Genomic DNA, 15,802 nt, shown 5'->3' with positions numbered 1-15,802 from the left:
AAATATCCGTGAATTCTTTGTTATCTTCATAGCCAAACTTTTACATTGGAAAATATATCTAAATCCATTAAAAAAATAATGTTTTAAAAGCTAAAAGATATATCCCTAAATAACCACTAAGGACATATAGCCCCAAATGTACACCCAATTTTCAAGTCTTAGACTCTGTTTATCTGCTGTCAAATTAGTATGCTCTCCAAATACATAAAGGTGTAGCACTAAAAAATTAGATTGCATAGCATTCTATATATTTGTGGTATAATAGCTCCTTTTAAGTTAACAGTTTTAACTGGAGTGTTAAGTAATTATTAATACCTATTATCCTGTTGAACTGAAGCCATTTTCTTAAGTACTAACTAGTATCACATAATAATCACAAGCCCCTGAGCTATTATCTACCCTCCCCTGCCTTTATAGATTAGAACACAGAAACTCAAAGATATTTATATAATCTAAAGCTATCAATAGTAGAGCTAAATTGGGAAATAAGTCTAACTTCAAATATCATAGAGTATGCATCTTTCATACTAAAATCACATTTTCAAGTGGTATAATAAAACATCAACATGAAATACCAACAATCCTTCACTCTAGCCCTGAAACTATCATGTGTTCTGCCTACTAAAGGCACTCGCTGATAGCCTGAATTACACATCTACTGCACATCAAGATGTTTACTATTATCAAAAGTTTAAGATGTTCCTGTGCTTGTAAGTTAAGTTTTCCTTTGCTGTGGATTCTTCCACTGGTATGGAGGTAGGGGTTATCTGAAGGTGCTATTAATTTCCTAAGTGGGTAATTGTATGAGTTGGCAACTTGATACCATGAAAAAGGCATGTCTTTAAGACCAATTATTTTCAGTCATTTAACTCATTTCTTAAAAAAAAAAAAATTTCAAATGAATAAAAGTCTGGTTTTATTCAAGGTTCCAGCTCATATCTAACCAATATCTCTGTTTTATCTACCTTACAACATGACTACATATCAGATCTTCATTCAAATATTTTCAAGCTAATGTGGACAGGCTTTAAAGCCAAGATAAAGAAGGCTGAGTCTGTGTAACCTTGCCAAAGTATCCACCAATGTACAAATACCTATATCAAACTGAGATAAGAATTTGGGGATACAAAAAAAGGAAGGGACACGGAGTCTCAAAAGAAAGTGCCCTTAAGTCACCGGAATGCAAGAAAATGCCTTGAACCCTAAAATGCATAACCAACAACTCATCAGCAACCCAGTCTGTGCACCTGACATGCTTCCATGTCTGCAAAAAGTAACATAATAGGAGCTGACACCGTCAAGCAAGCATTAGAAAAATAAGCACAAAATCACCTAACTTGGCCCAGCTCCACCTCTATTCCAGTCCCTAGCTACCTTCCCTCTGTAAAAATTAATGGCCCAGGCCAAAGGGTTTCTACCTCTTGCTTTTGAGATGGCCACATGCTTCCTTAAATGTGTATTCCTTGCTTTATCCCAGAAGCGTTTGTCATTCACAATACTCCACATTCTCCTAGAATATGTCTCTGCTTTCCTAAGTAAATCTATTATGTATCTCCTGATTGACATATCCTTGAGTTCATTTTTGCAAAGTTTGTTAAGAACCCCACTTTCCCTGAGTTGAGGTCCCCCTCTCCAGGAACTTCTCAGACCACCTCCAAAGAGAAAAATGGCTCACTTTCTACTATGGCAGAACCTTTAAAGGGAAGAATTTTTAACAAGACAGACCGAAATGACATTGCATGTGTAGGAGGTTGTAAATTTTACTGAATGGACAACTTATTGATGATTTACACAGAATTACACAACATTTCTCCATCTATCCAGTTTTCTTTCTGTTTACAATGTTCATGAGCTTACGATTTCTTAGAATTAAAAATGGTAGTATCCTTCAATAGGGTATAATTACAGTTACTTTAAACATATATATTAATCAAATAGAAATTAACAAGGGAAAAAAATTACCTTTTGGATAATCTTCCAATAAGAGGTTGAAGTGACCTAATTGACAAAAGAAATCAGACTCCACTTTTCCTTCAGCTTTTAAGATTAGAGATTCGTAGCAGCGAACAGCCTAGAAATAAAAAATACAAATATTTAAGACATAAAATCCCAACATGAATATCCTTCCTGAGATAATGTATATATCCTCCATTCAATCACCTAAAAAGTCTATATTTATATGTTTCACTTCTATTTCAGACTTATTCATTGTAGTGTTCTTCAGAAGGAATAGCTTCCTTAACTAAGTATTTATTAAAAGACCCACTAGTTATGTATGGTCTAAGTGATTTTTCCATCTATAAAATGCAAACAATACTGGCCAAATCAAATAATGTAGGAACACTTGATAACTTTATTCTTAAATTGAAAATCTAAATTATTATTGTGGTCCCTGTTGACATAAACAAACCTACCCTCAAATACAAACATCATCCATCTTTCCCACAGGCAGGAAGAAACATATTGAATTATGTGAGAATTTGTAAAATCTCTAGAGTAATAAAAATAGCATTTATACTGAACTGGCTTTTTGCCAGAACCTACCAGATTTAAGTTACCATAGACAACCTTTTGTTTATCTTCTCCTTGTGATATACTTCAAACATACCACCTCTAACTCCATTCCTAATCTTACCCAGACTCCAATACAAGCTTATATACTCACTCTGGCTTTTACTCCTCCAAAGGAAAAAACAACAATACCATAAAGGTATCAATTCTCTCCCCACCCCCTTTTTTAAAAAGCACAATTCAGGAGACTGCAAGGAGAAAAATGAATGACACAGAACAGAGTTCTATAGCCTAACTATATAAATTCCAATTGTCATATGCTGCAGAACTGAGGAGTGTATCCTCTCTCAGTTCTGGCTTTTTGTTTTTATTATGTGCTAGGATTGAACCTGGGAGCACTCTACTACTGAGCCAACTCTTTCAAGCTGCCCAATAATGTTGTCCAAATTTCCCTGCTAACAACTAAATACTCCACACCACTGTTGCTCTGTTATATATGTCCTGGCATCATTAAAGTAAGAAATGTGTGTGATTTTTCAAATCTCTATAGATACACTCCTAAGTTTGGTTCACATAAAGAAAGGAACTCATAGCTTCCATAATAATAAAAAAAAAATTGTTTTACCACCATTTTCAGAGTTTTCTTGAGATGAGTACCTACTTAGAAGGCCTTCGTTTTTCCTCACCTATGAAATATGGACCATTTTATGGACAGTTTCAAAATGTATGACCTACAATTTACCCAAGCAAGTTTGGAGAACCCATACTACACAAGGCAAATTTGGGCTGATCCTCTCATGCTTAAAGCCTAAAATTTCTAAAAGATCTGTCTTCAGTTCCCCACCCTTAGCTATCTCAATGTACATACATACCAAATCACAATCACTGAAAACTAATCACTCTCCTTCTCTATAATTAAAAGAGTCTGAGTGCTACACTGAAGTCTCAGAAATTACTATAATTTGGAAGCATGAAATTACAAGATCTTCTTTATTTAAGGCATATAATTCTTATCTGGCAGATGGTTAGAGTACAAAATACAGTTTACTACAGAGCTTTATAATGAGAGAAATTCATAAAATTAGGCCACAGAATGACAATTCCTAATTTTACATTAAATAAAATGACTTTCTAAAGCTAATAATGATATTGTAAATAAAAGATTCCTTAAAATAGTTGTCTGTTTTAACTCATTAAAATATTTAGAAACTTAGTTATTCCTGACAACTTCTTAGAGCTGATTAACATTAAATTTATAAGCAAATGATGGTGAAAGTATTCAAGATAAAATCATGAGAGTCACAGCCCCTAGTCCCCTGTGTTTCTCCTTTGCTAGCAAAGCAAGAAAGCTTCTGTTTCCATAAAATCAAATAAATTTTCTTTAATGATTTAAGCAAAAAAAGATGCCAACATCCTATACTTCTTCCTACCACCCTTGATGCCATACCACTACCATGGTTACCTGTTGCTTATATTCCCTTTCTCAAAAAATAAAGGAACATGCTTGAAATTATTAATATTATACATATCTCTAATCATTATAAAACATAACATCAGCTAAAAATGAGAAAGGGTGGATTTAAATTCACCTACCCTACACTTCTGGTTGGATTAACAGATTCTTAACAATTTCCCCACAAAGTCACTACGTACCTACTAAATAGACATCAATGTTGAAAGACGATGCTGACAAAGCCAAATATCAAACAAGATCAAAATGAGTAAAAAGGCAGAATAAAATTTCTAAGCATATTATGTTATAATTTAAGTAAAATTTCATGAATGTATTTGGCATGTTTAAGGTAATTTTGATATCAGATCAAATCCTAACATAATTTTTAATGCGCAAAGGAAAATAAATAACAAGATAGTTTCCAATACTACTAAAAACACAGTGTTTTTATAATTTTTTTTTTATTCAAAGGGCTAATGGTAAACATATAAGATACAGGATTAGACTTAGAACAAAGATCTGGTAAACACCTATTATAAAAGGTGTCCATTTCATGGTTTGAATATAACCAATGCTGCTCTGCCTCTGCAGCTTACTTTAAAACTGACTTGTTCTTTTCCTTCTTTTCCCTCTCCCCTTCCCTAACCATGAAGGAAGCATGTAACCTTCTCCTGTCTGAGGCCAAGTTATCTGTCCTTGGGCTCATGAACCATAGGAATGAAGGAATCCAGACTTTGGGCACCTGAAGTTCTTTTTTCTTTAAAAAAAAAAAAAAAAAAAAAAACAGCTCTCTTTCAAGGCTATAAATGACAAGGCACAGCTGTAGTGCAGCCTTTGTTATCTCACTCTTTGAGTGTGATTCTAACTGGCAGTTAGAATCACAGCATCTGGGACAGGAGTTCTACTGTGTTTCTCCTCTACTAGCAAAGCACTAAAACTTCTTTTTCCTTTTTCTCAAAACCTTTTCCTTATTACTGGATTGGCACTGGTCACCAGACCAAGCTTTTGGAATCACTATAAACCAAAAATATTTCCTATTAAAAGGGTTACTTTTAAGCAAGATGTGGTGGCACACTCTTGTAGCCCCAGCTGTTGGGGGAAGGGGAGCACTTGAGTCCTGGAGTTTGAGACTAGCCTAGGCAGCACAGTGAAACCTCCTTCTTGCTTGTATTTTTTAATTTGGCATATACACAAATAAAATCATCCCCATATAGTGTGTGTGCTTGAACATAACTGGAGATAAAAATGACTAAACTATAAAATAAGTCTTAAAAGTAGAAACTCTACAGTAGGCACATATAAAAACTTTATTTTGTTAATCGCTTTCCTAGATTTTTTATTACTAACCTATATCATTTCTCTTAATGTAACAATCATTAAAGAATTATTATGCTTTCCCCTAGAATCCATCCTATACCTTCAGTGTAAGGATAGTAAGATGAAAATCACCTGTAACTAGATCAACGATCATTCTACAAAGAACTTTCTGCAATGCCTATAATCTGTGATGTCCATTGTGATAGCCAGTAGAAATGGGTGGCTCTTAAGCAGGTTAAACATGGGTAATGCAATAAACAACTGAATTTTTTTAAATGTTCCACTGAACACTTATTTACATGAAAATAAACATATTGCTAATAGTTACCATTTTGGACAGTGCAAATATAGATATTTTTAAGGCTTAAAACAACTGAATATTCAATCCATATATTAAGTATTAGGAAAATAAATTTCTTAAGTTTATAAATGAAAAGCCCACAAAATTAATAATATCTTGTAATGGGAACAAGCAATACCCACCACACCAAAATCATTGTTATATCCTGTAACTGTTTATAGCTGGTGCACCACACATCTGTAATCTTCACTATCTACTACAAAAACACATTTAGAAGGAAAGTTTATCATTAAATACTAAAAGCACAGGAGAGTAACCAAAGATCCTCCCAGTCAGGTATTCCTCCCATCTTAGCGCCATTTTCTATAACATTCACTGTAATTTGTGTTTGGCATCTCCTTTGCTCCCCTCTCAATCGCTCCCCCTCCCCCAGTACTGGAGACAGAATCCAGGGATGCTTTACCATTGAGCTACATTCCTAGCTTTTTTTTTTTTTTTTTTTAATTTTGAGAAAGCCTTGCAATCCTCCTGCCTTAGTCTCTGGAGCAGCTTGGATTATAGGCATGCATCTACATGCCTGGTTCTGCTTTATTTTTATTACTTGAAAAATCAGTTATCCCAGAACAATAACTGTTTATAGCTATTGGTAATAACATTACATTATCCTCTATAGCTAATCCTTGCCAGATAAAATTTAGAGCTCATGAACACAGATAACTAATTTATTTTTAAAATGTTAAGTATTAATATTATATGATGAATATAGTCAGTGCCTAATTAAATTAATGTACTGTTAATATTTTAGAATTTTTAAACATAGTCATTTTTTTCAATTAAAAGGTTAACTGAAATAGCTAGGTGACATTATAAATAGTAGAAAAATTTTAAATATAGATTTAAATACCCCATGCAAGATGGTTTAGTAGCCAGAAGACCTTAAAACAGATTAAGGGATTTAAGCAGATTACAAATCAATGTGTCACCCATGAAATATGCCTACTAAAAAAAGTATTCGTGGCACAAATTAATAAAGTATATTATACAGATCAACAACAATAATCAGCTCACCAAAGTCTAATATGATCAGACGGCTAACATTATCCTCTGTTCTCAGTATTACATTTTATCAGGCTATAACAAAATAAAGGGCTACCATTTGGTGAAGAATGTGAAAATAAATTGTCACATGAAAATTATCTGGGGACTGAGAGTGTATGTATAGCTCAGTAGTAGATCACATGCTTACCATGCACAAAACACTTGGTTCAATTCCAGAGCCCCCATTTTTTTTTCTTTTAACTGAGTATAACTGAAGAGAATCACAGGGGATGTTGTACTCAAAATTTAAAAAGCTATCACTTAAGAGAGAATACTAATTACATTTTGGGTAGCTCCAAATATCAGATCGCTGTATGGGTATTAACTTAAAAGCAAGCATATCTGGGCACAGTGGTTTGTAATTCCAGCAGCTCTAGAGGCTGAGATAGGAGGATCGTGAGTTCAAAGCCAGCCTAACCAACTTATTGAGACCATGTGTTAAAATTAAAAATAAAGAGGGCCGGGAATGTGGCTCAGTGGTTAAGTACCCCTGGGTTCACTCCCCAGTACACACACACACAAAAAAGGACAAACATAATTGAGTTCAATCAGAGAGAAAGAAACCTTAAACCATGCCCACAATTAAATGGGACATCTTTGGCTCATACTATGCAAAGAACTTAAGTATGAAGCTATTTGAGTGAGAGAAAGGAATGAGACTTCTTACTTGGGATATCATACCAAGCTCTATTTTTGACCTTCTATGATTCTAAAAGCCCATTAAGAATCATACAAGAGGGGCTGGGGTTGTGGCTCAGTGGTAGAGTGCTTGCCTACCATGCATGAGGCACTGGGTTCAATCCTCAGCACCACATAAATGTAAAATATTGTGTCCACCTAAAACTAAAAAATAAACATTTAAAAAAAATAATCATACAAGAAAAAATATAGATTTTTAAGAATCATGGTTTTTAAATTTCACAAGTTTCTCAATAAAAGACCAGTCAATACACAATTTCAACACTACTATAGGTTGAGTAGCCCTTATCCAAAATTCTTGGGACCAAAATATTTCCAATTTCAGATATTTTCACATTCTGAAATGTTTACATGTACATAATGTTAGGGAATGGCACCTAAATATAAACAAAAAATTCATTTGTTCCATATACACTTTATACACATAGACTGAAAGTGATTTTATACAATATTTTTAATACAGCTTCATTTTGTCTACAACCCTTCACAGGAGGTCAGGTATAGAATTTTCTACATGGAATGTCCTATCGGTGATCAAAAAATTCAGGATTTTGGATTTGGGATTTTCAGATTTGGGGTGCTCAACCTATTATTTTAGAAGGAAAAGAAGAACCTTTCTTATTTAAAGGGGATGAATATAACAAGTATTTTGGGGTTTCAGTTTTGAAGATGAAAAGTGTTCTGGAAACTGGCAGCACAACAATGAGAATGTATTTAACAACAGTGAACTACACAAATAAAATGGTTAAGATGGTAAGTTTTTTGTTATGTGTATTTTACACAGTATTATGCTAGTCACTAATTAATGAAAACTTAGTCATGAATGCGACTGCTAGACATCACAAATCAAAGCAGGGCGAATCCTGCTTCCTTAAAATAATTTTTATTTTCCTCCACATCATTTGTTTTCTGCTCTTTTCTAACTTTTACACCTTTCTAACTTGTTGAGAGCCACAGCCAAAGGGGCCCCAGCAAACTTCCAGCTGCCAGCAACCAGCTGCCAGCTGATGATTGGCTCACAGCGGCCCCAGCAACATCTAGCTGATTGGCTCCTCTGTGGTGATGTTCATTGGGCTGTTTCCCTGCCCTTCAGACTGCCAGCTGATGATTGGCTCACAGCGGCCCCAGCAACATCTAGCTGATTGGCTCCTCCACAGAGCTGCTCATTGGGGGACTTCTTTGGCTCCGCCCACGCAACCCAGCCAATCGGCCTCAAGAACAGGAGGATTGTGGGAGGTGGTGAGGGTTGTGTGGGGGTGAGAGGCTTGTGGGAAGCCGGTGGTGGCAGTTGGGCTCTGAGGGTTTTTTCCTGAGGAGCTGTTTTGTTTGGCATTTGTAGTTCTAAAAATAAAGTTAGTTTCTTTTGACAAGTGGCTCCTGAATTGTGCCCAGCCAGACTGCGGCACTAACTCCTCTTTCTTCTTTGACTCCAACTTCATTACCCTTTCTCTTAACCAAAGATACCAAGAGTCACTTTTGGGCCCTATAAATTTCGTTTAAATACTCCTTACCAAAATAATAGAAAAGAAAAAAGGAGTGAAGACAACTCCAGTCTTCGATAAGCCTCCACACTAACAAGTCTAAAAAAGCTTTTAACTCTCAACAACATACTGGACTTTTCCCATTTAGACATCCAAACATAATCTTAAAAATTTATCAAGCAATAATTAAGATTTTGCCTGTTCAAAAAGTTTCCTCATCATTAACAGCACCAATTCAAAGCATTTCTTTATCCCTACACATCTAATCAAATTACTGTTTTCCCTACCACATTTCTTGTAACCATTCTCCTTGTCTTCTTAAATATCATTTCCCAATTGCATTGAATACCGTATTATAGCATCACTACCACTTGATGTGCCTGAACTGCTGTCACCCCAACTCATAACCCTAAACAAAAACCACTCTTCAAGCACTGTGATTTATTATTATGCTTCCTGTTCCTAAACCTCCAATTAATTATTTGCTCTTGATACTTAGGTCCACTTCTTTTTGCCTACCCTACTCCAACCCTGTACCATTTTCAAACTTTCTTATCCCACAAACTCCATATATATTTTAACATCTTCATATTCAGATACTCCTAGAGGTGATAAACTATGCAACTATAGATCACCACTGCTGCTTCTGACATACATCAGTAAAAGGACATTATAGAAATCCAGATAACATCAGGAAAAGGTGTTTCTGTCAAACTACCACTATTGTCACCCACTTAAGAGTGTTTCATTCTACATTATGAGTAAAGTGACATATCATGCAATTATATACAGTACATATAACATGTAATAACACGCAAAAGTAATTGTTGAATTACAACATGTGAGCATACCTCTCGATTAAGTCTATGATTAGTTTATTCACTGCTTTGAATTTCTAGAATAATAAAAAAATAAATGTATTAACCATCTGATTTCTTTAAGGAGGAGAAAAAGGACCTAAAAATATCCACATGGTTAAAGTTAATAATACCCTTCTAGAAACACACCTCATAAATCAGAACAAAAATCTGGACCTTTCCAAGTACTCAGCAATTCCTTGGCCTGATAGTATTTAAAAATATCTTTTTTTTTGAGAGAGAGAGAGAGAGAGAGAGGGAGAGAGAAAATGAATTTTAATATTTATTTTTTAGTTATTGGTGGACACAACATCTTTGTTTTTGTAATGTGGTGCTGAGGATCGAACCTGGGCCGCACGCATGCCAGGCGAGCACGCTACATTTAGCCTTCGTTTTCTTGGGGATTGGCTTATTTCACTTAGCACGATAGTCTCCAGCTCCATCCATTCACCAACAAATGTCATAATTTCATTTTTCTTTAAGGCTGAGAAATATTCCATCGTACATATACCACATTTTCTTCATCCATTCATCTGTTGAAGGGCATCTAGGTTAGTTCCACAGTGTAGCTATTGTGATTTGAACTGGTATAAACATTGATATGGCTGCATGTAGTATGCTGATTTTAAGTCCTTTGGGTATAGACCAAGGAGTGGGATAATTGGGTCAAATGGCAGTGTCATTTCAAGTTTTCTAAATAATGTCCATAACTCCTTAGTTGCACTAATTTGCAGTCCCACCAGCAATGTATGAGTGCCTTTCTCCCCACATCCTCACCAGCATTTACTATTACTTATATTCTTGATAACTGCCATTCTGACTAGAGATGGAATCTCAAGATATTTTTAAATTTTCATTTCTCTAATCGCTAGAGATGTTGAACATTTTTTTTGTGTGTGTGTGTTGACTGATTGTACTTCTTCTGTGAACTGTCTGTTCGGTTCCTTTGCCCATTTATTGATTGGGTTATTTGGTTTTGGGTGCTAAGTTTTCTGAGTTTTTAAATATAGCCTGGAAAGTAATTCTCTATCTGAGGTGCAGGTGGCAAAGATTCTCTCTCATTCTGTAGGCTCTCTTTTACATTCATGATTATTTCCTTTGCTGAGAATAAGCTTTTTCAGTTTGATACCATGCCATTTATTGATTCTTGATTATACTTCTTTCGCTTTAGGAGTCTAGTTAAGGAAGTTGGATCCTAAACAACATGATGTAGATTTGGGCCTACATTTTGCTCTATTAGGCACAGGATCTCTGGTCTAATGACGAAGTCCTTGATATACTTTTGAGTTCAGTTTTGTGCAGGATGAGACGAGATTAACTTCATTTTGCTACATATGGATTTCCAGTTTTCCCAGCACAATTTGTTGAGGAGGTTATCTTTTTTCCAATGTATGTTTTTGGGGCCTTTGTCTAGGATGAGGTAACTGTATTTATATGGGTTTGTCTCTGTCTTCTATTCTGTACCACTGGTCTACATGTCTGTTTTGGTGCCGATACCATGCTGTTTTTGTTACTATGGCTCCGTAGTATAATTTAATGTCTGGTATTGTGAGGCCTCCTCCTTTGCACTTCTTGCTAAGGATTGCTTTGCCTATTCTGGGTCTCTTATTTTTCCAAATAAATTTCAGGACTGCTTTTTTATTTCTATGAAGAATATCATTGGGATTTTAATAGAAATTGCATTAAATCTGTATATAGCTTTTAGAAGTATGGCCATGTTGAAAATGTTAATTCTTCCTATATAAGAACATGGGAGATCCTTCTATCTTCTAAGGTCTTCTTCAGTTGCTTTCTTTAGTGTTCTGTAATTTTGATTGTAGAGGTCTTTTAACTCTTTTGTTAGACTGATTCCAAAAAAAAAAAAAAAATTTTTTTTTTTTTGAGACTACTGTGAATGGGGTTGTTTCCCTAATTTCTCTTTCAGTTGATTCATCACTGATGTACAGAAACACAGTTAGATTTATGGATGTTAATTTTATATCCTGCTTCTTTGCTAAATTCATTTATGAGTTATACAAGTTTTATGGAATAGTTTTTTGGGGGGTCTTCTAAATACAGACTCATGTTTTCGGCAAATAGGGATAGTTTGAATTCTTCTCTATTTGTATCCCTTTAATTTCTTTCTTCTATCTAAATGCTCTGGCTAGAGTTTCCAGGACGATATTGAATAGACATGGTGAAAGAAGGCATTCCAGTCTTGTTCCAATTTTTAGAGGGAATGCTTTCAATTTTTCTCCATTTAGGATGATATTAGCCTTGGGTTTAACATATATAGTTTTTACAATGTTGAGGTATGTTCCTGTTATCCCTAGTTTTTCTAATGTTTTGAACATGAATAGATGCTGTATTTTATCCGATGCTTTTTCTGCATTTATTGAGATAATCATGATTCTTCTCTTTTGAGGTCTGTTGATGTGATGAATTATTTATTGATTTTTGTAGGTTTAACCAACCTTGCATCCCTGGAATGAACCCCACTTGATCATGGTGTACTATTTTTTTAATATGTTTTTGTATGCAATTTGCCAGAATTTTATTACAAATTTTTTGCATCTATGTTCATCAGGGATATTGGTCTGAAGTTTCCATTCCTTGATATGCTGTCTGGTTTTGGTAGCTTCATAAAATGAGTTTGAAAGGATTCCCTCCTTTTCTATTTCATGGAATAATTTTGAGTAATGGTGTTAATTCCTCTTTGAAGGTCTGGTAGAACTCAGCTGAGAATCCATCTGGTACTTGGCTTTTCTTAGCTGATAGATTTCTGATGGCAATTTCTACTTCCTTGCTTGAAATTAATCCGCTTAAATTTTCTATTTCCTCCTGTTTCAACTGGGTAGATCACATGAGTCTAGAAATTTGTCAGTGTCTTCAAGATTTTTCTATTAGAGTATATATTTTCAAAATGGTTTCTTAAATTATCAGTATTTCAACAATGTCCATTGTGGAATTCTCTTTTTCACCCCAAATTTTAGTAATTTGATTTTTCTCTCTTTCTCTTCATTAGTATAACTAAGGGTTTACCAATTTTATTTATTTATTCAAAGAACCAACTTTTTGTTTTGTTGTTTTGAATTTCAACATTTTAAAATAAGAGTTACTAAAAACGACAACCTTAAGGATTATTGACTCTTAATGACATAGCTATTCCTGTACTTATATACCAGACCTCACCTTCAGATGTTTTTAAATTCCATTTACTATTTTTAAAAAGTGAATTTACACATCATCAATTCAAAAGGATATGTATACTGAAAATTCTCTGAGTCCTGGCCTCAAACATTAAGTTCCCTTTCCCATAAGTTAACAAATGTTTTTTTAAAATGCCTACCATGTTCTATTGCACACATATATTAAGCACAAGTATTTGTCTACTTTACCTTAATATTTACATATTTATATAAACATTATTTTGGAACTTGCTTCAGATTCTAGATGTCTCAGATATTCTCTCTATATTCTTCTTTGTTAATAGAATACCTAAACCTAATTGGACATATTTATACAGAAAAAAGACAGATTTGCAACAATTACTGCAGTTGTGGCCTGCTGATCTAGTTCTGTCCAATGGGATATAAGGCAAAAAGACAGACTCTGCTTCAGCTCCTCTTCTCCCTACCATCTGGTATGACCTAGATGGCAGGAGCTTTGGTAATGCTCAAGACTATGAGGTAGATGCCACAGCTGAAAATGGCATAGTAGGAAAATAGATGCTCATGTTATTGAACAATAACATTCCAGTGAGGCCTGAAATTACCGCTTCTGAGAATTCTTTATTTTCCTTTAAATAGATTTTTTTTATTTGTTCTAATTTGTTATACATGACAGCAGAATGCACTTTGATACATCTTACATAGATGGAGTATAATTTCTCATTCTTCTGGTTGTACATGATGTAGAATCCCTCTAATTATAGTCATATAGGTATACTGGGTAGTAATGTGTAAGTCTGAATCATTCTACTATCCTTCCTACCCCCTCCCCCGTGTTCCCTCCCCTCTACCTAATCTAAAGTAACTCTATTCTTCCCTAGCACCCCCACACACATTCTGAATTAGCATCTACATATCAGAGAAAACATTTGGCCTTTTGTTTTTTGGGATTAGTTTGTTTAGCTTAGCATGATATTCTCTAGCTCCATCCATTCACCAGCAAATGCCATAACTTCATTCTTCTTTGAGGCTGGGTAATATTCCATTGTGTATATGTGTATGTATATATCACATTTTCTTTACCCATTCATCCATTGAAGGACAACTAGGTTGGTTCCATAGTTTAGCTATTGTGAATTGAGCTGCTATAAACATTGATATGGATGTGTCACTGTAATATGCTTATTTTAAGTCCTTTGGATATAAACCAAGGAGTAGGATAACTGGGTCAAATGGTGGTTCCATTCTAAGTTTGCTGAGGAATTTCCACACTGCTTTCCAGAGTGGTTGTATCAATTTGCAGTCCCAGCAGAAATGTATGAATGTGCCTTTTTCCCCACATCCTCACTGACATTTATTGTTGCTTGTATTCTTGATAATTGCCATTCTGAGCAGGGTGAGAGGAGTTGTTTGATTTGCATTTCTCTAATTGCTAGAGACACTGAACATTTCTTCATATATTTGTTGACTGATTGTATTTTTTCTTCTGTGAAGTGTCTGTTCAGTTCCTTAGCCCATTTATTGATTGTGTTATTTGGGGGTTTTTGGTATTAAGTTTTTTGAGTTCGTTATATATCCTAGAGATTAATGCTCTTATCTGAGGTACACGTGGTAAAGATTTCTCCCATTCTATAGGCTCTCTCTTAATGTTGTTATTTCTTCTGCCAAGAAGAAGCTTTTTAATTTGAATCCATCCCAGTTTTTGATTCTTGATTTTACTTCTTACACTTTAGGAGTCTTGTTAGGAGGAAATCAGATCCTAGGACCAACATGGTGAAGATTTGGGTCTACTTTTTCTTCTATTAGGCACAGAGTCTCTGTTCTGGTGCCTAAGTCTTTTATCTACTTTGAGTTGAGTTTTGTGCAGGGTGAGAGATAGGAGTTTAATTTCATTTGTTACATGTCGCTTCCCAAGTCTTTAAGAGATAAAAATAAGTATATCACCCTCTTTACTCATGAAAAGGGGAAGGGAGCAACACCCTATGACATAATCATTAACACATTCAAGAAGGATGAAGGGAAGCAAACAGAAACCTAATTAACTGTCACCCATAGCTAACATTTGAAAGAAGATAAAGGAATTTATATATCTGTTATGCTACCCTATCCCACTCTTTCCTGTTTTCAACTAATACACATCTTTTGCATCACAATAGTCTGTATAGCAAAAATTAAAAACATAAGTCTGTTACAGACTTCTCAATATCTCTGAACTACTACTCTGCACTCATGTGATATGCTGAATGCTAATGGATAAGCAAGCATCATTTGAAAAACTATCCCAGCACTTTACCATTCTTTTCAAATAAACTATTTAAAACACTATGCTACTGCAAATTATTCTCACACAACTTCACTACTGAACTCAGACTAGACATCTTGGTCGTTAAAGTATTGATAGCTAATATTTATATTCTTGATATGTACTAAGCTGTACATCAGAACGTTACCATATTCTTATTTCCTTTAAGCCTGTCAATTTTTATATGATGAAGTCTATTATCCTTACTTCACTGATAGGAAAACTTAGTCATAAAGAAAGTAAATTCTGTGCTCAAGATCACAGTGATACTAACCAGCCAAGGGTACATTCCAACAGCAAGGCTCCAGAGCCTCTGAGCAGTATTCTAAGGGGGCCATGCCGAGGGACCTGAAGTGATATTAAGAAAGAGAACCTCCATGGGACTGGTAAAGTGGCTAAGTAGTACAACATTTGCTTGGCATATGTAAGGCTCTGGGTTCAATCCCCAGGACCACAGAAGGAACAAAACAAACCTCCATAATTAGCTCTTCCTCATATACTTCTACACACTGGACCTCTCCCCTACTCTTGTCTCTATAGCCAGCAGAAAAGCAGCACCTAAGATCTCCATTTCCCCACTCTCCCCATTACACAAAAGACAACCTGTTCTTTTCTCACCTTTCTTTATTTTAAA

General features: G+C 35.0%; 1 protein-coding gene across 9 annotated transcripts in view; it reads right to left on the bottom strand.

The window, feature by feature from the left end:
- KDM6A (lysine demethylase 6A) overlaps positions 1–15,802 on the bottom strand; it is a 222,094-nt gene that overhangs the window by 132,295 nt on the left and 73,997 nt on the right. For all 9 annotated transcript variants that reach the window (XM_081276471.1, XM_081276463.1, XM_081276462.1 and 6 more), the window contains one exon: positions 1,963–2,071. In XM_081276471.1, coding sequence (XP_081132597.1) covers positions 1,963–2,071 — 109 coding nt within the window. The remainder of the gene's footprint in view (positions 1–1,962; positions 2,072–15,802) is intronic.

This window comes from Spermophilus citellus (assembly GCF_964194105.1).
Source record: "Spermophilus citellus genome assembly, chromosome: X".
In the NCBI taxonomy this organism is placed as follows: Eukaryota; Metazoa; Chordata; class Mammalia; order Rodentia; family Sciuridae; genus Spermophilus; species Spermophilus citellus.
The sequence above is the reverse complement of the archived record's forward strand: the minus strand, read 5'-3'. Positions and strand labels throughout refer to the sequence as shown.